The sequence below is a fragment of the Saccoglossus kowalevskii genome, chromosome 6 (assembly GCF_978046115.1).
Source record: "Saccoglossus kowalevskii chromosome 6, keSacKowa6.1, whole genome shotgun sequence".
Classification (NCBI taxonomy): domain Eukaryota; kingdom Metazoa; phylum Hemichordata; class Enteropneusta; family Harrimaniidae; genus Saccoglossus; species Saccoglossus kowalevskii.
In genome coordinates, this window is record NC_140646.1 from 1,816,755 (window position 1) to 1,840,722 (window position 23,968).

General features: G+C 36.5%; 2 protein-coding genes across 2 annotated transcripts; one reads left to right on the forward strand and one right to left on the reverse strand.

Annotated features, from left to right (window-relative positions):
* Window positions 1-2,764: 2,764 nt before the first annotated feature.
* LOC100378969 (zinc metalloproteinase nas-13-like) lies at window positions 2,765-14,687 on the forward strand. The gene is made up of 14 exons (XM_002735905.4): window positions 2,765-3,098; window positions 3,374-3,448; window positions 4,122-4,152; window positions 4,804-4,878; window positions 5,033-5,079; window positions 5,543-5,621; window positions 5,874-5,991; window positions 7,288-7,466; window positions 7,619-7,816; window positions 12,319-12,363; window positions 12,651-12,770; window positions 13,774-13,902; window positions 14,232-14,369; window positions 14,499-14,687. Exons 1-14 carry the CDS (start codon window positions 3,018-3,020, stop codon window positions 14,612-14,614), a joined length of 1,431 nt encoding a protein of 476 aa, XP_002735951.2. The 5' UTR covers window positions 2,765-3,017; the 3' UTR covers window positions 14,615-14,687.
* Window positions 14,688-16,344: 1,657 nt separating this feature from the next.
* Window positions 16,345-20,867, reverse strand: LOC146741461 (uncharacterized). Its single transcript, XM_085500725.1, has 2 exons — window positions 20,786-20,867; window positions 16,345-17,456 (listed from the first exon to the last, which is right to left on the reverse strand). The coding sequence occupies exon 2, from the start codon at window positions 17,446-17,448 to the stop codon at window positions 16,990-16,992; it is 459 nt and encodes a 152-aa protein (XP_085356851.1). The 5' UTR covers window positions 17,449-17,456; window positions 20,786-20,867; the 3' UTR covers window positions 16,345-16,989.
* Window positions 20,868-23,968: the final 3,101 nt, after the last annotated feature.

Sequence of the window (23,968 nt, forward strand, 5' to 3'; positions counted from 1 at the left end):
ATGTTTTATTACAACGTTTAAAATTGCCTGTGGCCAAGTAAATGAAGACGATAAAATGGCTAGACATTTGTGCAAACCGTTTTTATTAAACTGTCGAAACTGCATGATAACATATCGTCTCGCCCGATCCGGTCTCCGTTGCAACCGTCTTAGTAAGCGTGAACAAACACATCACACATCATCATCAGATACAGCACTAAGCGCTTTCTTTTGATGGTCAGTAAGCTAGACAGTTCATCTTTCGTTGATTTCTATATTCAACTATTTTTAATTTACCAAGTACTAGTATGTGTCGTTTCTATCGTGAGTTCTGATTGGGTAATGCAAACGAGCCCGAGTTAATCTTATAATCGCTTGAGGGCGTGTGACATACCTTAAATTGTGGTGAAATCTGCCAAGGGTTAATGTTGAGGCTTCGGCCTAATAAACGATCCTTGGCTGGCGAAGATGGCCCAGTGGTGATATAGCTTATTTATTAGTGGCGCCCAGGAACCAAAATTTGGGACGTGGATTACTTGGACGACACACAGTCCCTCTATAGAAGGGCTGTGGACGACAATAATAACCAAGAAGTGATATACTACTTATCTCGGCGATAGCTACGGTGATTGCGACCCCAATTATATTTTGACTTTAGTAAGCGAGGGTAAAATCGTGTTTATGCTATGAGAAAGTCCAGATCTTGAACGTACTTTAGTGCAAATACATTTTTTGGTTGCCTAGCATGGCGAACGCAATTTGATGGAGTGAATTTCCCTACTAAGGTTTAAATGATGTAGTTGTCAAGAAAAAATCAATATGGCGACAAAGACAAAAGCATTGTTAAGCAAATTTGACTTCCGGTGTATTAGTTGAATGATTTTTCGAATTTTCTCAGCCGCGGCGATAGCTACTTGAATTTGAACCACAACTTCATCGGCAAGGCTGCGAAGACGACAGTGACAGCCACCAAAACGTAATTGAAGACAAATAAACAAGTGAAGCAAAAAATACTATTTCAAGTGGTAGCGTAAGGGGAATGGAAATCAGTCGATTTGAGGGTGTCACAATAAAATCGTTTTTATGCTATGAAAAAGTGAATACCTTGAACATACTGTTTGTACTTTAGTACAAGGTCATTTTGTTTGATTACCTAACGTGTGCTGCAAGTTACGAGCACATACCTAAGCGGCCGTCCCTCAGAAAATAATTAAGCCAAGGCATTTCCCGTGTCAAAATCGCGAAACTATCCGTTTTTACGCAATCTGGGAAGTTCGAATCACTAAACGAAATACAGGACGACGAAGCCTAAAAACATGTTTTTGTTTAAAACGCTTATAATCTTGCGATGTGTGTATAAGTATCGACATTATTGCATTGAATATGTGGCGCTATTCCCCGCTATTCCACCGGCTGAGGGAGATTTGCTTCTGATAGTTGTATCATGGTTTATATTTCAGTCAGTTTGACAGTGGTTGCCATGACATATACTGATAAAGGTTAATGACAAGACCAGATGGCGAGCTGGTCGAAATCAACCAAAAACATCTTATGACTCTGCAGTTTTTAAGATACAAGACAGTAGCTGTAATTCTAAACCAATGTTGTTTGCGATTTTAACTAAGGTGGTATCTTTGTGGAATGTTAGTGCGAGACTATTACCCCATCAATATTAGTTGGCGTTGACAATATATAGAAATGTTTTTTCTAGACAGCTTGACGAGTAATTAATTGATTATGATGTGTAAAACTTTCATGTGATTGGTTGTTTGTTTGAAGGCAAGGCCTTGGAGTCTCTTATACTGATTGTAATTGGTTAAGGGGTGACAAGAAATAAAGATGGATTTAATGCTGTCTCGGGTGAAAACCAGGGACTTGGCAGAGAATCGTTTTGGGAACATGAACGAAGCTTGTGTGTGTCTTTTGTCAGCCTAGCGTGGAAACGACCGAATCCCGGTTACCTAAGTGAAAGGTTTTTAACCATCAAAAATACCTATCACAGTTGCCTGCGCGCTAGAAAAAATATCTTGTACAAGGGCGGATTGTTGGACCCGGAAATAGTGTAGCGAGAATAATACTAGTATTGTTTCAGTTCAGACGTTTATTACTTCATAGCTTAGTCTATTTTGCAATATACAATTTTAAACAGAGCAGTCTATTCAAACAGACGCTTCGTCAGAGCAAATCCCGCCTTTACCGTCCGTGCTGGTTCTATTATTTTATCAATAATTACTTGCCAATGCCACAGAAATAAAGAGATACTTTTCTGATAATGTAGAGGATGTTAATGAAAAAAAATGTTTTTATGCTTATGCTTATTTCTCCGCATACGTTAGATAGTTATTGTGTTACATGTATTGTGCATTTTGTTTTGAAACCCTACACAACACACAATTTAGCCCCAACAAGTAGAATAATGTCGATACTATTAGCCGTGTACAATTTGCGTGACGATTGCCAACAGAATATTAATTATACTGTAATTTCAATTGTTTGTACAGAGATCATTAGTATTTAATTACTGATCATAAAAGCACGTCTCAAATTAAAAATGGAAATGGTTTTTGCACAATGGATAAGAACACAATTGCTTGTCCTCGTGCTGGATAAGCTATTTCCGCTCGTTGTGAATTACCGGCTCTGATATGTAACATCACTTTGTCATGGTAATTTAGCAATAGTCTCAAAATTGAGAAATTAAAATTCAGTGGTTAATTAATTAATAATACCATTATACAATGACCTCACTCTTCAAAGCTAGTAACTGAATTATGATTTAGGATTGAATACATCACAGAGGTACTGTGAATACATGTAAACTAGTATACACTGCAGATAAGTTTTGTTTATTTAACCGATGGCGTCACGTGGGTGTATCTCGTTATCAGTGCGAGTCTATTGGTTCGTGACTTACCGTAGTACTGCGATACTTCTTTAGTCAGAATAGCGGAAATGAGACAGATATAAATTGGAGCGCGATAGGTTCATGTACCAGTACGTTGGAACCAGGGAGCTGTGGTTGGAACCTAGATGGGAAAATGTTGTTTCGTTACATTGCGTTGTGTTGCCTATTTCTAACTGAGTATTCGCATGGTCATCCAGTAGAAAGATACACCAGAGTGAGTAGCCTATTTATTTGTACTAAGAACCTTGTATGCCACATTGGCCAGGTAGTGTAGAACAACGCGGAATAAATATTAGGTATTAGAGTCGTTTTTCGCGGTCAACGACTAGCGTTGGCCTGGGACGTCGGAGAATACAAACTACCGTACCGCTATTTTAAATTTATCAACACTCGTAATCTTGAGTTGCAGTTAATCTAAAGCAACTTTGTGAACGTATGCTGATTATATCATTTTTTATTTATTTTCATATTACTCATTTCTCAACGTAGGATGTGGACAAACGTGCTCTATCTGACGATGAACCAGAGGACGGCGAGCCGTTGATAACGACATGGCCAGATTTAGTGAGTATAGCCAGTCGACAATTGATGGTCGCTTCATATTGAATAATATTCAGTACTGATATTATTATACCCTAGCGACGTACACAACGCGTGTAAAATACAGTGTTTGTTCGCATGAAATTTGAACACTCGCTGCCCGACGACCGCCGTTCTTCAAAAGGCGTATTTGTCGAGATTATCTTACGTGTACATTTAACCTCAACTCTACGACTTTAACCGAGGTCGATGGACTACAAGTCGTTAATAGCACTGATTTTGGATATCACGCCAAAGATATCACCGTGATACATAACTGGACATTGTACGCTATTCTGAATTACGTTGGATTCACCCCATTGTTCACACCACTGTGACTGTAGTACAGCGATACAGCATTTCTACAAATGAAACGAGAGAGCGCTCCTGTGACGTGTTGAATGAGAATGTAAAGGACGGCATTCACGGTGACATTATTGTTTCATTCTGTGGTAGTCAGTCAATAAAAAAATAGTTTTTTAAGAGAATACTAAATACTAAATCCTATATTGCAAAGTCTACAAAACCTGAGTTGGCAGATACTTCTTACACCCACTTCAGAATAACGTCACAAAAGCGCTCCGTCGCCAGATAGCGCGACTTTTTGACTCATTAATGGCATATATAATATATTCATTTTTTTTGTTCTTGATTACAGCCAACTGGTGTAATCACGCCCCAGTTTGATGGTAAGTATATATTTGAACAACCCATCACCTATATATAATTTGATAAACCCGGTCCCTGATAATGAATATAATAATGAGAGATTCAGCAGACCTACAGACTTGTTTACTGCCGATACTAATCATTGTTCACATTTGTTGTTGTGTTCCTTTACGCCGATGTGCCGATATAACTTACGTCGGCGTAAGAGAAGACAGATGTGAACACGTAAAACCGACTGACGTTGAGGGGTTTAAAATGGCGGAATATAAACCTCTTGTAGGGGGTATAATTGCCGGCGTAATTAATATGTAATAGTTACGCTGGCATAAAAACCGATGTGAACATATTACGCCGGCATAACAGAGGCAACACCGGCAATCATTTGCTTAGTTTATATGTATTATATTTGTATGGCATTTTACATTGCCCAAAATTGTCAATTATTGTTATTTAGTTGAAAAAATACACAAAAGACAGAAATATATGGTCAACCAAAAAAACATTGTCTATCTTCGAGTCAGCGTCAGTTTGTGTATTATCTAGAGGCCGCCATATTTACGCCACTTGTAAGAATTGCTGGTGTGAACGCTAGATCTTTTAATTAACTTGTTTCTTAATCTCGATTCTTCGTGTAGATTTACCTAATATTGTACTATTTTATTTTGCTTTAGCACAAACGACATACGGTCAGAACGAGGAGGACGCTATGTCGTACATCTTGACAGAAAACCGTCTTCTCATTAATGGTGAGTTTGGAATTTTTAGTATGACGTAATTCAACTAAACTACTATTATATCATGATAATATACTAATTAAGTAATTCTGAACTGTTGTAAAATAAAACGTACACAATCATCATTCGACCTTGGTAAACACAACAAAATGTTCCTTGTTTTCAGACCCAGACTCGGGGTTCTTAGAGGGCGATATCTACATCGGACCGGATGTAAGTATTTTTTATAGAATATTTAACCCTGACATGTGGCACTGTCACTAAGTATACTGTTTCCCGGCTCTACGTGTATGTTTTTTTATATACGAGAATCATTTATATTGTATGGTTTCCATACAAGTTATTCTAATGGTTTTAATTTGCATTTGGATATACATATATTTCCAGAAATTCGTGTGATGTATTGCCAACCACTTTCAATTTCCGCTCGTCGACAGGAATTATTATAACCTGATTACAGCAAAACTGAGCTAATATCGGTTAGGCTAATTTAATTTCCGTGTCGATCGTTACATGTAAATACTCTTATCAGGCTGCAATTTAAAAGTTGGTAGTATGAGAAATATTCATTTTGAAACGTAATGCAAGAGACTGAAGTACAGCATGGCAATGTCGATTTCCTTAATAACAATTTGTAATTTAATTATATTAAGCCGCAATTATTTGTTTATTCCAGTTACCACGTAATGCGATTACAAACATGAATCAACGATGGTCCGGTGGTATCGTGCCGTACGAGATAGACTACGGCTTCGGTAGGTTACAAATGCATATACGAGCGTGGTTGGAAATTTAGCGTTCTCGTTGTCACGGTGAGGGCGTTTAGATTTGACAGGTGTACACCCGTCGGTGCAAATAAATATTTACTCTGTGGTTACTTGACGGTCTCCTGTTACGGGCTTTATCGAAGCCATCATATTCTCACACAAAGACCAGCCCGTTTCAACGTTGTATCTGGTTAATAATCTTCATTGATTAAATATCTGTATATTTATTGTTTTTAATAGATAGCGGAGCACGTTCCCGTATCATGGATGCTATAAGCCAGTACACTCAATATACTTGTATTAAGTGGACGCCGCGTACAAATCAACGGGATTACGTCAGAATCGTTCCAAAATCTGGGTAAGACCAAACATTCAACTTATCACGTTTGACGCGAAATAAAGATGGTTGTCATCATTACAAATACCTCTCACGAGAGTTGTTCAAATGCGTTATATTGTCACCTGTCTGTTTCATCGTATTCAAATTGTGACATTGATTTGTCAGATATCTTTAATTTCGAGAATGTTTATCATTTGTTTGATATTCAATCTTGATGTAATTTTTGTAGTATGATTGATTGATTGCAAAATAAAAATTCTCTTTTGATAGAATTAGTTGCATTCGCCTAAAAATTATGAACATTTTAATGTACACTGCGCTTCGAATTACCTGCACACTCGCGACGCGCACGGGATTTTGCGCAAGAATGACTTGATTGGTTTACACGGTAGCATTATATTGGAGCCGAACTATTGCTCCTCCCAGCAAGTAACAGGATTTTCTCTTTTGCTTGTACGTTTAAATTCTAAGGAAAGGAGAGTTCAGTCTGATCGTTCATGGCCAAACACAACAGCACTCTCAATCACAAATCTACTGTCTTGCTCATGCAGTAAGAATGCAGAAAACGATGTGTATCAGTTGCCGCAACGAACAACATTTTTTTCGCGATACTTAGTGCTGAAATTCGTTTATCTGTAGTTCGGACAGCGTGGAAGCATACATGTCGATTCTTGAGAACGTCGTTTGAAGTCCGCGATGGAGGGCGTGATTTCGATGTCTTGGACCAGTCTTATCTGAACTCAACCCCAAGATTATTAGGAGCTGAACGCGTTTACATGGCGTGTTTGCTGGTTCAAGCCAACTTGATCCTTTGGACACTGATAAAATGGTGTCGTAAAAACGAGCTAATAACTGTTGTGTCAACATTCTTGTTCTGAAAAGTAAAACAGTCAACATATTTAAAGGGCGGTGGTCGTCGCGCCGCGTCCTGTTCGATATGGGACTCATAGCAACGTACACAACGCGTGTAAAATACATTGTTTATTTACATGAAATTCGAATACGCGCTGCGCGACGACCACCGCCCTTTAAAACAAAAATTGTTACTTACGTACGAATTAATACAAGATGCAAAGCTGTTCTTTAAAAATATGTGCATTTATATTCTAATTCGCCATGCTCAAACGCACTGGGATACCTTTCACAAATTATTGCACCTTGGATATAGTAACACGAATACTACCAGAGTTGAATCATACATGAAAATAATGTGCAGTACACATCAGCCATCGAATGGTAGAGCAACAAAGTCACAATGTTGAAACAGGATGTTAAAAATGATTAACGTCCATAAACATGTTAATTCACATACAGATGCTGGTCTGCTGTCGGTCGTACTGGCGGTATGCAAGAACTCTCCGTTGGGGGCAGCTGTACTTGGTCCCGGGGTACGATTATGCACGAAATGATGCACGCTGCAGGGTTTCACCACGAACAGACTCGAACCGACAGGGACAGCTACGTCACAATATACTGGGCGAACATTCAAAGAGGTAAACCATGATTTTTTTCTGTCATTAACGTTACACAACCGAGATTAAATATCCACACTCCCTCTAACCCCTTTAAACGCAGTATATTATTACGACGCGAAAAATCATGTTCTAGTAACAATTGTGCGAATTTTTGTTTTTCTTAATTTTAGGAATGGAATACAATTTTGAAAAATACAACTTAGACAGTCTTGGAACTGAATACGATTACGCATCTATTATGCACTATCCTCGTAATGCTTTTTCTGTCAATGGTCAGGACACCATCGTACCTAGACAGAGTGTACAGATCGGAAATCGAAACTCATTCAGTCAACTCGATATCTATGAGTTGAATAAACTATATGAATGTAAGTAACCAATGACAACCGTGTAACATCTACATTATCTGTTTTGATAATTTGCTTCAAGATTTATGAGGACCATCTATGTGACGTACATTGCATAGATGCATCCGGTATTGCCACTATTTTTAAATCGCCAACTCGCTAACTAAGCGATTAGGTGGTATTGTCCACATTTTCAGATATCATTGGATTTTTCTTGAAGACGATAGACTGTCGAGAGATTACGATCGTTCTGCCAAGTGATTTATTTGCAATTATATATTTTTTTTATTTGTTAATATTACATAAAGTTACAATCATAATCATCTATTTAAATAATACATATAGTATCTGTTAATATTATATATTATAATTACAAAAAATATTCGCTTAAGTAATGTGGCTACATTGTAATCAACTGAGACCTTTTTTTTATTATTAATTGAGAGAGGATTCCAGTTCAACTAGTCTTCCCCATTTTAATTTAGCTTTATGCTTATTAATTTCGTGTTCAATGTTAATTCTAAACACGAGCTCTGATTTAAATAATGAAAAACAATTAAAAAAATTGAATGTGCTTATAGACTTGCTCTGGCAAACATACCAGGATTTATAGATAGAGAACATTGCAATTACAATAATATGATTGACACATGTGTCTGTGTTTGATACACCAGCAACAAGATCATCAAATGTTAAAGAAACCGCATAGTTAGTATTGCTATTAATAAACTCTTCCACACATGCCCAATAATTGCATAGACGTGTACATTCCCAAAACATATGGTATTGCGTTTCTGTGTAATTACAGATACGACATAGTTTGCAGTCTGTCTTCTGCCATTTAAACAGTTTATCATTGTTTGGTAAAATACAATGCAGGAATTTGTACATAAAGGCTGATAATCTGCGCTCTTGGGTAATTTTGATTGTCCTTTCAACCCATACTTTGACCCAACAAACATTTAGCTTGTATTTTTTTTCCCACATTTCGTTTACCCAAGGTACAATAAACTTTTTTTTAACTAGTGTCTTGTAATACTGTTTTACTGTTATTTTTTTAATTGTATTGTAATTCTATAATAGATGAGCAGTTTCTTGTTGCTGGTCATCAGCTGCTTGAAATAACTGGGGTTCTTGTTTAATTAGCATTTTCCATTTAAGTGGAATAGCGTTATAAACAATAAAAACTTCCCTTAACCAGTCTACGTTGGTTGTCAAATTCGTGACGATTTTCTCAATTTTAATATTTCCTGATTGGCTGATCACATCTTTTATATAGATCAAACCAGCTTCCAGCCAGTGACGGAAGAAAAGTGTTTTCCCATCACATACAATATTTTGATTACACCAAATAATTTGATTAAGGGCAATTTGCGCGTCTGATACATTCGTAATAGTGCTTGCTTCACATTCATGCCAACACAAGATCACATCTTTGTAGAAAGGAAGTATCGAATTTAAGCAACCACAATCACCTGGTTTTGAGAAATTCATATTGAAGATTGTTTTAGCAATACCATCCTTATATAAATAATATAATGGGATTAGTTTCCATGACGGTACATTCACATTAACAGGCTCGTCTGTTAAACGATTTACCCAGAATGCTTTTAGAGCTTTGCATTGTGAAAAAATGCCCAATGCATTCAAGCCCCCCTGGTTGTATTCACCAATAATAGTACCACGCTTAATGCGATCGATTTTGGATCCCCAGATAAACTTAGCAAACAGTCTATCAAGGTTAATAAGGAAGTCGTTTGTGCAAACATTCATGACATATGTAAGTTTAGCAGCAGCCATGGTTTTAATAATCACCACCTTCCCATAGATAGTTAAATTCCTAGTAATCCAAAGATTAAGGACGTTTTCAATTGATTTTAATTTTCCTTCTAAATTAAGTTTGGTTGTATCTGATTCACTTGTGCTAAAATACACACCTAACGATTTAATTGGTTCAATCGGCCAACTAATATTACCAATTTTTTTTCGACGTTTTTTCCACTTTCCGACCCAGAGACCTTCTGTTTTTCTCTTATTTAGTTTAGGACCCGCAACATTGCTAAAATTAACTACAATGTCAATGGCCTTAGTAATTGAGTCTTCGTTTGCGGATTTCCCTATTAAATAAAGTTTCAAGTTGTACGGTGATTCCCGAAAGCGCTGTTGACGCTCTAATTTTGCAAGCAAGAATTTCCACAACAAGTAAAAATAACAGAGCCGATAGAGGGCAGCCTTGTCTGATACCACGTGTTAGGTGTAGTTTGGCTGACAACCAACCATTATTGATAATACATGCTTTACAATCTGAATAAATTGTTTTAACCCAAGAAATGAAATTATTACCAAAATCAAATTTACGCATAACTTTCAATAAAAAAATCCATTCCACAGAATCGAACGCTTTGCAAAAGTCTAGAAATAAAATTGCCCCGGGAATGTTTTCCATATCAGTATAAGCGATTATATCGTATATTAATCTGAAATTTTCGCCAATAAATCTATTTTTAATATATGCCGTTTGATCTGTATTTATGATACGTCCGAGAATTGGCTGTAAACGTCTAGCCATAACAGATGCAAGTATCTTATAGTCTGTATTTAGTAAACTAATTGGACGCCAATTATCTAGACTACTGTGCTCACCCTTTTTATACAACAGCCTTAAAATTGCACTGTTTTGTGATTCGGATAATTTTCCGGTTTTTAGACCTTCATTAATTGAGTTAAATACTGTTTGCCCAATAACATCCCAGAATTCAAAATAAAATTCGGCTGGTAGCCCGTCACAGCCTGGAGTTTTATCCTTCCCCATGCCAAAAGCATGAAAAGCCTTTCCACCCCATAAATTCTTAAATTTCAATTCAATTGCTTTGTTCGCATGCGTTTCCTGTAACAGAACGGCGTCAGCTTTTTGTTTTTCCAACTAATTAAAGATAACATGCATTTTGTTAATAACTCTAAGTCCATTGACATTAAGAGTTATAATCTTTAAATTGTCGTTCATTTAATTAGTAATGTGAGAAATTACCGCAGAAATTTTATTCTTAAAGATAAAAAGAAAAACTAGCTGCCTGTATCACTTATCTGTTCATCCCAAGTATCCCGACGCTTACTGTCCAGTTGACTTGGTGGAGTTACCATTCTCTTCTTTGTCGTGTCGACGGGAGTTTGATGTCTAATAACCTGCAGTACGGCGGTGATTGTACGTTGACCAACGTCCTCTAGAGAGCGACACCTACGCATTTCACTATGCTCTGCTGGTTGTGAGTTATGTTCCACGTTGTTTACCCGCATGTTAGCTGCATCTTCCACTGCTACTTTGCCGCGTTTTCTCTTTCTTTTTATCTTTTTTTTTTGAAGCACCATCGATTTGGGTAGAATCGCTTTCTTTATTGGAGTCATCAATATCACCGGCATTTTGTTGCGAGTTGAAGTTTTCTTTCAACGGTGTTTGGGATTCTTTGTATTTTTCATCAATAAAAGTTTCTTATCGGGCGATCTCATCTTGCATATTTTTTGACTGGCACTCGGTATCGCACTTGTTTTTACCGTCATCCAGTAGTAGGTTTGGGCTGGTTGGTGTGATGTCCACGTTATTGCTAGTATCTGCAAGTGCTCTATCGTGCATCGCTTCATTTGTTGCTCGATTAAATAAATTTAATTTCTCCTTCTGACCACGATAAAATATGTTGGTGGTAAATTTTCCCATACGTACACCATATGTTGGAATGAGTCTCCCTACCGACTTGACATATACAAAGCGATTGCCTTTCATGCAATCCGTCAGTTTACCATTGACACGTAGACGCTCGTTGTCTATGCCGACTATTTCACACCCGTATTTTAAAAGACCACTCGCAATTAGTGAATTGTCAGTTGAGAATGGTAATCCTTTCACAGTAAGTCGGATGCCATTGTAACGCTGAACAAAGGGGTTGTTTTCCCGTAATTGAACATGCTGACCCCTGATTGTAAAGCCACTACTTACAAGTTTGATTCTTTCCGCTAAACCTTTCAAGTATATTCTACAAATACCTCTTGCAAATTGGATGCATCGTAGGTTCTTAGCAGGTACTATTTCGGCTGCGGCTCGGTACACTTCTTTTTGTGTTATATAATCGTCCTTCCTACCGTCATGGATCTCGTTCAAGATCATGAAGATCGGCTTGACGTCATCACCATTAGCATTTGTCGCCATGATTGATAGTCAATGCTTACGTGTATAGAAAATACATGTCAGAAAATGTTACAAAGGAGTTAGCGACGTTCACCAATAGGCATTACAGGTGATGCTTGGTTGATAACTTGTTCGGTTACGCCGATCGTCGGTACAGTTCAATGTCATATAACTTGTAATCACAAACGCAAAATTGGAGCGTATTCTCTCACGATCCGTAGAAAGCTCGAGCACAGCGCAATTATATAATTTGAATAATAATTTAAGTGGAAATCGCAGATGATGAACCTAACAATGATAATATTAATATTCATTTATAATAATCGTCGATGTGTTTCTATTATAGGTGATGGTAGTGATGGCGGTGGCGGCGGAGGCGAAGTGGGTGGAGGTGGGTACTAGTTCTGATTCACAGAAAACTAGAAAGTAAATTGTCTTTAGAAGAACGTTGGATTATATTGTAACTTTGCGTATACGAACATGTGTTGTCATATCATCTTTTGCAACAACATCTATAGTAGTCACTCATTTCTATCGTAGTTTTATCTGCAGTGAGTAATGTATGTAGGGAGCTTTATATTGGTGTAATTTCGTCGATTCGAGTGAATAAATACGGTAAATGCACGTCCCATCGGAATTTACATTCGCCCTATATTAATATTTTTACTATTCCCGCAGACTGCAATGATAAAGACAATGGATGTTCCGGTTGGGCTCAACAAGGGTACTGCCGGGGCACATACGGGGAATGGATGTCAGAGAACTGCAAAGATAGCTGCGGTATCTGCGACGACAAAGGTAAGTAGAGAGACTGCATTGACTCCTCGTGAACACGAGATACATTCTCACGCATGTTCAGATGGGTTGGAGTTACTATTGAAGCGTTCTGACGAAGTTGTGGCCTCAAACAATGAGTGTGTTCATGGATTTACTAGTATACTTTCTTGGGTATAGTGATGTATTTCATGTGAATACCAGGCGATAGACAAACTCTATTCGTAGCGCATTAAATAATAAAATTAACATTAAATTTAAAAAAAAATAAGCCAACCAGGATCTTATTTTAATCAGATTGTTCACCATAAGGCCACCGAAATCTTTTTTAGAAGTTAATAACCACTTTGGGCTCAAATGTTTTTCTATTAGTTCCCATCATCGCGATCAACCGTTACAAATACCACGATTACATTGAACAGGGGAGCAGGGTTGCGTTGATGAAACAACGAATGAGGCAAAACAGAAATTCGCGGCTTTCTCGTTCATCTTTCGGCCATTTGCGTTTAAGAGTAATATCATAACGTTTAGTACTAAACATGTTTTGACACTTTCTATTTAATTTGTATTTAATGGCGGTATTCTTTTTTTATAATTTCGTTAATGTAACATTCTTTGTCTTCTCGAGAAAGAAATTATCTTGAATGTTATTGGGTCATTTGAGACTTTGCATCGAAATCAGGGAAACGATAGCACAAAATGCGTACCCTGCGATGTTCATTATAGTTCATATCGCCATGTGAAAATTATTTATTGCATCCTAAATCTGGGACACGCACAATTACTAATATATTGTACAGCTCGAGCTATAATTGTTCTATTACGCCGATATCATCAAATCGCTAAAATTTGTTTGACAAAGGACTTATTGACCTAGTTTACATTTACCACAGCATTTTGTCATCAGAGCCCAAAGGTACTATTTAAACGCGCCGGCACGGGCCGAGTTCGGCTCCCAAACCTGATTTAATTGAGCTAAATAAAAAATGCTGGTCAGTAATTATTTAGCGATACATTATTCCACCAGATTGTGTAGACAACGACAACAGATGCGACGGTTGGGCTCGACGTGGAGAGTGCACTGCCAACCCTGAGTATATGCTGACTAACTGCCAAAAGAGCTGTAAGGAGTGTAGCGGTGGCGGTGGTGGATCGAGTAAGACATTCTTACATACCAAATAATTCATGAAAAAAGACACGACATGAATAGTTTGTATAATAACACAACGAAATATCAGATAGGCCAGATAGGGTCAGAGACATCTCCGGAGATGTATATTCCGGAACAACTTGAACATATTTTGTATATAGGACGTACATTCAGATGAAGATGTAGTATTTGTCCTAAACAATAACATTAATAAATAAAACCCCGCTATCCAGCTTCTTTATTCTAAATTATAAAATGCTTTTTATCAGTTTTCATCCACCATAATATTTGCAAAAGTCCTACAACTCAAATAATGTATCGTTATCTCTTCATAGTATGCACAGATGCAAATGTGAATTGTGAATGGTGGGCCAATCAGGGCTACTGTACTGGAACCCATTCGGCATATATGAAGAAGAACTGCAAAAAAAGCTGCGGGCAGCAGTGTAATGGGAATAGTCCAAACAGTGAAGGTAAGATTTGTTGGTATTCTACACTTGTATACATAATATTTCATTAGAAAGCCTCTTACAAAATTAAATCGATTTGTCATAATCGCATGTCACTGCATATCTAAACTACCGTGTTACTTGCGTTCACAGGTACGGCATGTTACGACTATGACTTTAACTGTGGGTATTGGCAGAGTATAGGAGAATGTGCTAGGAACCCAGCGTACATGCTACAGAACTGTCAAGCAAGTTGTGGAGTGTGTTAAACTACTAATAACTTAATCCATTATAGTTCACGGAGTTGAAACTAAATAAACAAAGAGCTCATCTGATACGAAACGGTTGTTTTTCATTTGACTAAAACTGAACGGTCTTTGCCGAGGTGCAAGGTCTAATGATAAAACTTGAGTTAGACCCTTGTATCTCCCTAATAACATCACATATCAATGGTCTTGAGCCGCACTGGTCCCATTTTGGTAATGGACCTGTGCAAGGGGTTATACTGATACCCAATTGGAAAACATGTGCCGAACTTACTCAAGTTAGACATGACAGTGATGTCATCCACCTACATCAAGTAGTGATGCACTTTTGGGACACTAACTATCATATCTTTTAGATAGACATTCAGAAGATGCATTGAATGGATAACTAGTTTTCTTAATCTGTACAATCATATACTTAGCCATTCAGTAACGTTGCTGGCGAAACAATTCAACCAATTTGCAGTTTTCCAGGTTTATGGTGCGTGTAGCTAGACCCCACTTATAATTGCTCAGCAACACCCCCTAACAGGCGTATCGTGACACCAAATAAATCGGAATGTGGCAAACATATCATCCAAATTGCCGGTGTCTCCGTCATTTCCACAGGTAATTGCCCAGTTTCGGAGCATACTTTTATTTAAGATAGGTAAAAATGTGTTTTCGATCTGCCTTTTATGACTTTTTACCAGTCCCAACTAATTTCCATGTGTGGTATTTACGCCACGGTGATATAACACAAAAATGATAACACAAAAAATGAACTGCAGCAAAACCAAAACGTAATGTGCTTCAGCTGCAGTGCTATGTTTTTGTGACATGCCACGGCGAAATTACCCTAATGATGATGAAACGCAAGAACTGAAAGAGGTATTGAACTGCATTTTTCTATTTTTCACAAGCAGCAACGCATAGTAGAAGCAATCTTTTCACAAATAGCACGATGAAAGGCCTGCTATGGTGATTCGGGTAATATTTTAAGTTTCGTAATGGTCAGCGCACTAACTTTATTGTTGTATAGCCAACTTGTTTGGCTCTTTTCAGTTGCAACTCGTTTTCTCTTTAATGGTGAGTTGATCTAAGGTCCTTGCTGTTACAATTGTTTAGTGTGATCTTTATATTCACGGATAAAGTAGCTATAATTAGTTATGTAATTGTATGTAGTTCCCACCAAACTTATCAGAACCAACTGCTTAAATCGCATCTGAATATTTCAAATAAATAAATAAATAAATAAATAAATAAATAAATAAATAAATAAATAAATAAATACAAAGAGCCATCGCTCGAAACATCTAGCTATTTTAATAGTTACTTAGGACTACAATTACCAACTATTATCTACTAAATATCATATTTATCAGTCTAAGCAGCGTTTATTTATTAATTACTTTTGTGACAATTGTTTCCATAATTTAGGGCGTCATTCATTAAAGTTAAGTGGGTACGAATGATTGGTGTATAAACACGAGGGGAAGAACATGAATAATATATCCCCGTTGGGACTCCAATATATACTGGGTGCAATACAAACTGCAAAATATAAATTTCTAACGAAATAATTTACACCAAAATCGCTATTTCCATACGTATATGTTCTTCGAAAAGAAATTATTTTAGTCGTCGCGCTGCGCATATGCGAGATATGGGTTCAACGATTACAGCTGTTTAGCGACGTAATTTATTAATGAATGAAGTTTTAACAGTCGGTTGTTAGTGCACTTTGCGTCAAGATCTTAAAGATCTAAAACTTTTATTTGTGCTTGCCAAAAATTCATGTATATATATATATCAATGCAACTATCGCACGCGTGTGGCGCGACAACCAACGCCCATTAAACACTGTCTTTGCTTTGACGTGTACTAGTAATCTTTCGTAAAAACGACCTGGGAATAAGTTCACTTTCAACGTTATTGAATATTTGCATAACATTTCCTTTTGATTCTGATATTAATTACAAGAAACAAAATAAATTTACGTTACAAAACAAAACAAAAACAAAACAAAAACACGCAGACTCGTGTCAATGCTTAACAGTGAATATTGAGATAACATATTGACTACAGCGAGAGGCAAGTACAAATTATTATGCCAATTCGAGAGAAAGGCAAGACATATATTGCATTACAAATTTCTAATGAATAAATAAAGCATTGTCTCGAATAGTGATCGCCAAATTGGACAACTGAATACTAAACGATAGAAACAGCTGGCAAAAATAAAAAATACATCATATTTGTTTATTATGTCATCTATTTTCGAGACGTCATTGAGCGTTTGTGGTGTTTGTTTCTACCCCGTCTCATGCTAGTCAAATTGTCGGAGGTCTGTCATGATGGCTTCTCACAATAGACACGGATAACTCGATTAGTCGATGTCATGGTGATACTGTTTGTACATCACTTCTTACAAATTCGTTATCCTCTTCTACTATATCCACGGTATGGCGGGAAGTAGTGAAGGCGACGCCAAGCTCACGTTTGCGCATGTTCGTGCTGTAAGAGGCCGAGTTCAGCACGTTTTCCGACATGCCTTTTCTTCTCGCGAACTCTTTTCTTTTAACACCGGCGATTTTTTTATTTTTGCTATCCTGTTGTGCCAAGAATGTATCGCGTTGTCCCAACATTGTTGGTAGTGAATCGTTACGTATCAATTCTATGGTGTGAGACTTTCTACGTTCTGGCTGTGTTCGACAAGAAGGAATCGATGGCTCGCTAGCCGACTGGTCATCTTGTATGGATAGTCTGGACACTCTCCTGCTGAAATCACACTGTGAAAAGTATCCAGGTAAAGGCGGTCTTCGTGTGTTTGACAGTCTTCTTTGAGCAGACGACATTTTTCTCACTATTAGGAAGAGATAATAGTTGTGTGAACGACTGAAATATGCATTTTGTTGTGATTTTTAGAAATAACACCAACGCATTGTGAATCTAGAAACGTGGGTGGTTTCTAAGCATTTTACTATTATGATAGTAGTGTGTTTGTCGATAACTACCCCACCCCGAAACATTCAAAATACAAAATATTTCCACTGTTCGGCAGTATTACAGCTAGAAACACTGCGTGAAAATGTGGTTTTGGTCGAAGTGGACTAAATAGCAAGAGGGTGCCGGTCCAAAACAGTGGATTTATATCTACTCAAACTTTCGAGTGAGTGTTTCGGACACCCAAAAAAAAAAAAAAAAAAAAAAAAAAAAAAAAAAAAAAAAAAAAAAAAAAAAAATTGAAAGATTCTGAGTCCGTTAAATTCTCAGTGCATAATTTATAAATATAAAACAAGTATTGTTGTCATTGGAGGATGTAACTTCAATGCAGACCACTTGGAATTGACATGACCTTTCTAATACCCACTTTCCCCAGCAACCTCCATCGGAAATCTAATAGCTCAATCTCTAGAATTTCTAACTGATGTTGTCGATTTCTTGCTTTGGCTAACACTATCAAGGTCCGATTTACATTTCCGACACAGTAAACAATTGCGTATAAATGTAACTCTAGACATTAAACTGGCTGGTTACCATAACGACAAATCTACTATAGACCGATAGCTATTCTACATGCCAATTATTATTATTTCTTTTAAGTGCTCATCATTTATAAAAAAAAAGAATGAGGAACATGAGATTTTTTTCAATGAGAAGTATTTTAGAAGGATTCATCATAAAACACTGTTTATATTAAAAATTGGGAAGTCTTTTAATTATTATACTGTTCATCAATTATTTGAATTACTATTAGCCAATCGTACAGAGGTACAACATACATTTGTGAGTGATTTTTTTTTTCACAAATTGTTCGATCTGCAAACTTTAAATACTTAGGTGAATAATGTCTTATACAGTAATTTGAAAGTTATTGTTATTACCTAATAATTCCTTCTTTAGATTTTATGTTCCTAGATTGTCTGAGGGCATAAAAGTTGTATTCACGTAACTTTTGACAAATTGTGTGCTTGGCAGTATGTTCATTAAAATTTCAAGTAATTTTAATATTTTAGCTAATGCAAATAAATACATAGATGTATTCTATTCCACTACTGGTTCTCTCAAAAGAAAGTTGACGCGTTATATGAAATATTAAGTAAGTATTGAGTGGAGGTCGCATTGAATACGCGTTGTTTGATTGGTGGCAGCGTTAACTGTTTTTGTATATGATCTCTAGCACCTACACCTACTGCGTAACATCCAATTGTGTTTATATGGCAACCAAACTCTGTAATGTGTCCACACAGGCAGCGGAAGCCCTGTATTGATGTCACATCATTCAGAGGGATCAGAGTTAAACTATGATCGAACTGATGCGTCAATTACAATTATCAAAATTACAAGTCGTGATGATTATTTTGCTTCAAATCAGAAATAACAAAATAATATGTAAACTGAGTCGTCGTCCAACGTTTCCAAAGCCGACCGGTGATGACGGTACTTTTGATCCCGTGCGTGAAATGCTGTGTTTGACCTAAGTTACATTGAATTATTTGATTGGATGCGACAAGAACCTGGATCCATCAATCAGCGTTCTTGTAATAACAACTCGCATAATTTCAAATTTGTATCTCGTCTCAGCTTCTTAGGCTGAGAAAAAAAAATATCTCTGTTTCTCTTTTTCGTCTAAGGCATTCCAAAATGCGCCTGTACTCGCAGTTGTCTCAACTTCCCCCATTGTAGCTCAGTATTCAAAAAAAATCGCCTCACTGCCTCATTTTAAAATTACCATGAAACGAGAAACAGAGATTTTTTTCCTGGCCTTACGTGACATAAATAAACACGTGACTTGGCGTTCGATTTCCTATCGAAATGCTTCATAACACGTCTGGAGTGATCACAGGTTTATAAAGGGATTTATGCAAAGGTATAACAGTGAGATGACGGCCGAATAAAAAAACTAAAATATACCCAAACATATCATATATGTTATGCCGGTCTAAATAGTCAGGAGAATGAAACCCAATTGTTCTCCTACGTTATGACACATTTTAGTCAAGACATCTAGATAATTCTTTTTACTTCGGCCAATTTTGTTATCAATATTTTTTACTTTTATTTTTGTTGATTTTTTTACAGTAATGACGCCATAGTACAATATAAAATCTACACATGAAATAAAACCACAGTCCTTAAACAAACTTATTAACACCCCCACTCAAAAAATTACAACAGATGTGTAGACAAATAGTATCTACACATATTACCAAGAAAGATTTTCGCCGCTTATTGTTTTTACTACCGATTACCCAATTCACATTACCCCCCCCCCCAATAACCATATTCTCTTTTTTGATTGACACAGTACAATTTGTTCTTTTAAAAATACCGTCAACGTATGTAGTGGTTGATTACCCGTGGCGTTGTATACTATATAAGGGTATTGTTTACCGAAGGGAAAACCTTGTATATTTACCACAATTCGTACACTTTATCTCGTCTTTCTAAACACAAATAAACTAATATGCGAAAAGTATTAAAAATAGGAAAATTTAACAAGTAGGTTAAAAACATAAAAATAGTGAATTATTTATTAAAAATTCTACATTTAGAAGTAATTATTTTAATTATTACGACTTGTTTAAATATTTCACACAATTCATCATATGCATTGTATACTATATATAGATAGCAAATTACACATTTCAGTATACTCCTAATTCTCTAAAATGGGATTACTTATGAATATTTAATACGGCTCTTTTTTTTTATTTTTTATCATCGACTTGTTTAATTTCGAAAAAAATTATCTCTGGAAAGCATTTTTATAAATAAAATTAACTTGAAACATACAAGTAAACAGTCCAAGTACTCGCATTTATAGATTGTTCTAGATGTAAAATAATATTCGAAGTCGATGTTTACCGTTTTTTATAGGATACCCATGGTTGGTAGACCCTGATTTTTTAAATGTATATCGGCGCTATATGGGGAGGGGTACATGATTGGCGGCGTAGTTAGTAATTGAAACCGACATGATGCATGTAGAATTTGAGGCTTTTTGATACTTTCAAATAAACGATAAAATGATCAATTGAGCTATAACATACGAAATTAGAATGATGTAAGCAATAAAAAAACACACATCAAAATGCTCACTGCAAACATTTCAGATCTCTAGTCTCAAAATTGTCATTGTCGATGGTTTCCACTGAATACATATGGTATACATAAGAATACACAACCTACCTTACTGATGAGCGTCTGTCGAGTATCAAGTACCACCAGAAAGACTTAATAATCTACTGCAATGACGACGATTTTATTTCCAATCGCCACCGAGACAACTATTATCATTTGATTGAATCAAAAGTGCGTAGATGATAAACGTGCATGATTCACTCCCGTATCCATAGCAACAGTTTGCTGTTTCATCAATGTACTGCACCACACATAGCGGCAATAGCCACGAGCATAACATGTGGAGTATACCGTTAATACGTTTGGGCGACTCGTGGGTCAATTATCATTTCGCTATATTTTGAACATTTCCTGTTAGACTAACATACAACCACTACAAACAGTTACAATTTACTGCAATTCGCCCCCTGTCCTTCTATTAATAAAATCGCCTTAATGTGTGGAATAAATTTAAATTATTCAATGAACGGTGTCCCACACGTCTGGGATGGTATGAACCGTATAATGATAAACGGGCGGTATTGTATGCAGAGCAGAAAAATCTCTGGGGTACTATCACGTCATTAAAATCACGACTTCGTGCGCAACACACTAACGTTATTAATAGTATTGTATGCACGGTAAGAAGAAAACACAAACATAACGTATATACAAGCCTGAATCGTTTTTTTTTTTTTTAAGAATATTGTATGGCTCATACGTCTTCTAGTGTTTATTTTCAAATTTTGGTTGTTTGTTTTTACGCAAGACGACGTTGCAACAATACACACGAGTTCTGCAACTCGACTACATCCGCTTACCACCACCCTTGGAATATTTGGCAAATATCAATGACAATTTATGGGCATATATGATTATTATTTGTGAGAGCAATTATGGGCAGGCGGATTGTTTTAGAAACCACGGTAATTATTAAAACAAAATGGATTCCTTTGATAACACAAACTATGATTTACTAATAATGATATAGGTGCCTAAAAAGAATACATATTGAAATTGAAGGAATACAAATTCAAAAATAAAAAAATAGAAAAACAATCATATTTATTTCTGCAGATTAGTAATTAGTATTATCCACACCGAGTTTATGACTCGGTTAGCCACGCTCAACTGATTCGTAACCAGTCTTGTGATTGGTTGTTGACACATTCTGAATAGGCCACGCCTCCAACTGTGCCGTGCTTTCGGGGCAATCGTTAATTATTCATAAATGTAGTCAATGTATGTAGTTTTCTTGATTTATTCTGCAGATATCGGTAAAATATAGATATGGCTTTCGCGAAATTTGAAAGTGCAACTAATATTGTTCAAGCTAGGATTTTTTATAGATTTTATTTTTTATTCTGTTCGTCTGTTTTATCGAGTTTAAAAAATATGGGCTCACTGGAGCCTTCATCCCTTGTCTATTTCTTACACTAGATATCAGCCGATACGCCCCCCCCCCCGCCACCGATCATATGTACTGCGTACAGTTGATTATAGTTCCTGGACTCCCTGTTGTTCGACCGAACACTGGTATCTTTTTCCAGTCGCTTTTCCTGGAGACGGGTGATGTTTTGTTGATGATCGGGCCAAAATCGTCTACGGTATTGAAGCTGTAAATATTCATCAAAATATATCAACATTTTGTACATTATACAGTAACTCTTTCCATTCTAGATAATTCTGCTCAGTTTTTGGTGTAAAATTGAAGTGATGACTGAATACTAGTAAACGCACCTTGGCTGGCGAAGATGCATCAGGAAGTGCACACATTTGTTGGAAGTGAAAAGGATATTCAATGTAATGACAGCAAATGTAAAATGCTGTGGAATCTCTTTTGCAAATAAAAAAACATACTAGTAATTTTCTATTAATGGTTTATACAAGTTAATTTATTGAGTTGTACATAAATTGGTGGGCAAAAGATTGTCCGTACAGTATTGTTACACTGAAAAGTGTGAATTACAAAACAATTGATACTAGAGCGAGAATCTGACACTTTCTCATACCCCATCTACGTGGTGGTTGTGTGGAATTTCAAATAAAACAGTTTAATGACGAGAATCCAAATTCTCAATGACAATTTGTGAGAATTATCAAGGGTCAACAAAAATTTGTGAAAAAAATGCATGGAAGAAACAAACTATCACTTACACCGATGAGAATTAAGTCTTGCCAAACTGCGAAAAGTATGTGCTTCTGACATTTTAACAATTTGAGGTGCAAGTGACAGTAATAATACTGAAGTCAACCTAAATGTTACTACAAATCAAGTACGCAATAGTTGCATTCAATTAAATTTTTATGCCCAAGAAATTTAAAATTTGTAGTTGTATTGTTGTGTAAATCGTAGCAGCCACCCCAAATAATTCCTGCTGGGCAGGGCTTCGGCAGTCAACCGCACATTTAGATCGCCAGAGCAATGACGATCTTTGCCTCCAAAAATATCCATTATCATGTATTAACGCTGGAGCAGTTTGGCTGAACCTAACTTCAAAAGGGAATACAAGCCTCTCAAAATTCCGAGTTTCCTTAAATGTCCCATTCTGTCGTATGATGGCGCTGCAAATAGGCCATTCGCGTGTATCGATCTGTTCAGAGCTCACGAACGGTCAAATTCATTATGACGCACTACACATACGCCTGAGCACAATGTCCTTCAACTATTAAAAAGTTATTATTAAATGTTGAAATCACAACAGTAATTTCATTTTAAAATATCAGTACTCATAGAAGTACGAATGCCAAACGGTTTGACAATTATAGTTTGCAAATTTTGTCAATATTTTCCGATTTGACCGCATATTGTGGTTTCCAATCATTATTGAAAATAACATCAATATTATTGACGTAACTAGAGAAGAGTGATAAATAGAAAAGCCAACGTTTTTTCTCCAAGTCCAGACCTATTACAAACGTTATTTTCGTTTAAACTCGCACCCACAAGAACTGTTGCTCCTTAACGCATATTAGACTTCACATTTCATGATTAAACCTTGCTTCAGATATTAGGATAAGAAATTCAGTTGCAGACACCTTACATACAAATTATTTTGCCTTGGATGACAAATGTATTTTTGTGTGGATCAGGTTAGGAAACCCACCATCAGCTTATGAATGGGCGGAACACTGTTCTAACAATTTTACAATTAGTAAACAAATCGTAAAATGTTGATAAGCGAAACTCCGGTTGTACACGCGGATAAATGTGTTTTTTTGTCTCGTTGCCACAATTTACCAAACAAACAA

Coding starts and splice junctions, on each gene's coding strand:
- LOC100378969 (XM_002735905.4), top strand. CDS start 3,018: ATGTTGTTTCGTTACATTGCGTTGTGTTGCCTATTTCTAACTGAGTAT. Junction 3,099..3,373: donor CAGTAGAAAGATACACCAGA/GTGAGTAGCCTA, acceptor TTCTCAACGTAG/GATGTGGACAAACGTGCTCT. Junction 5,080..5,542: donor ATATCTACATCGGACCGGAT/GTAAGTATTTTT, acceptor TGTTTATTCCAG/TTACCACGTAATGCGATTAC.
- LOC146741461 (XM_085500725.1), bottom strand. CDS start 17,448: ATGTCGTCTGCTCAAAGAAGACTGTCAAACACACGAAGACCGCCTTTA.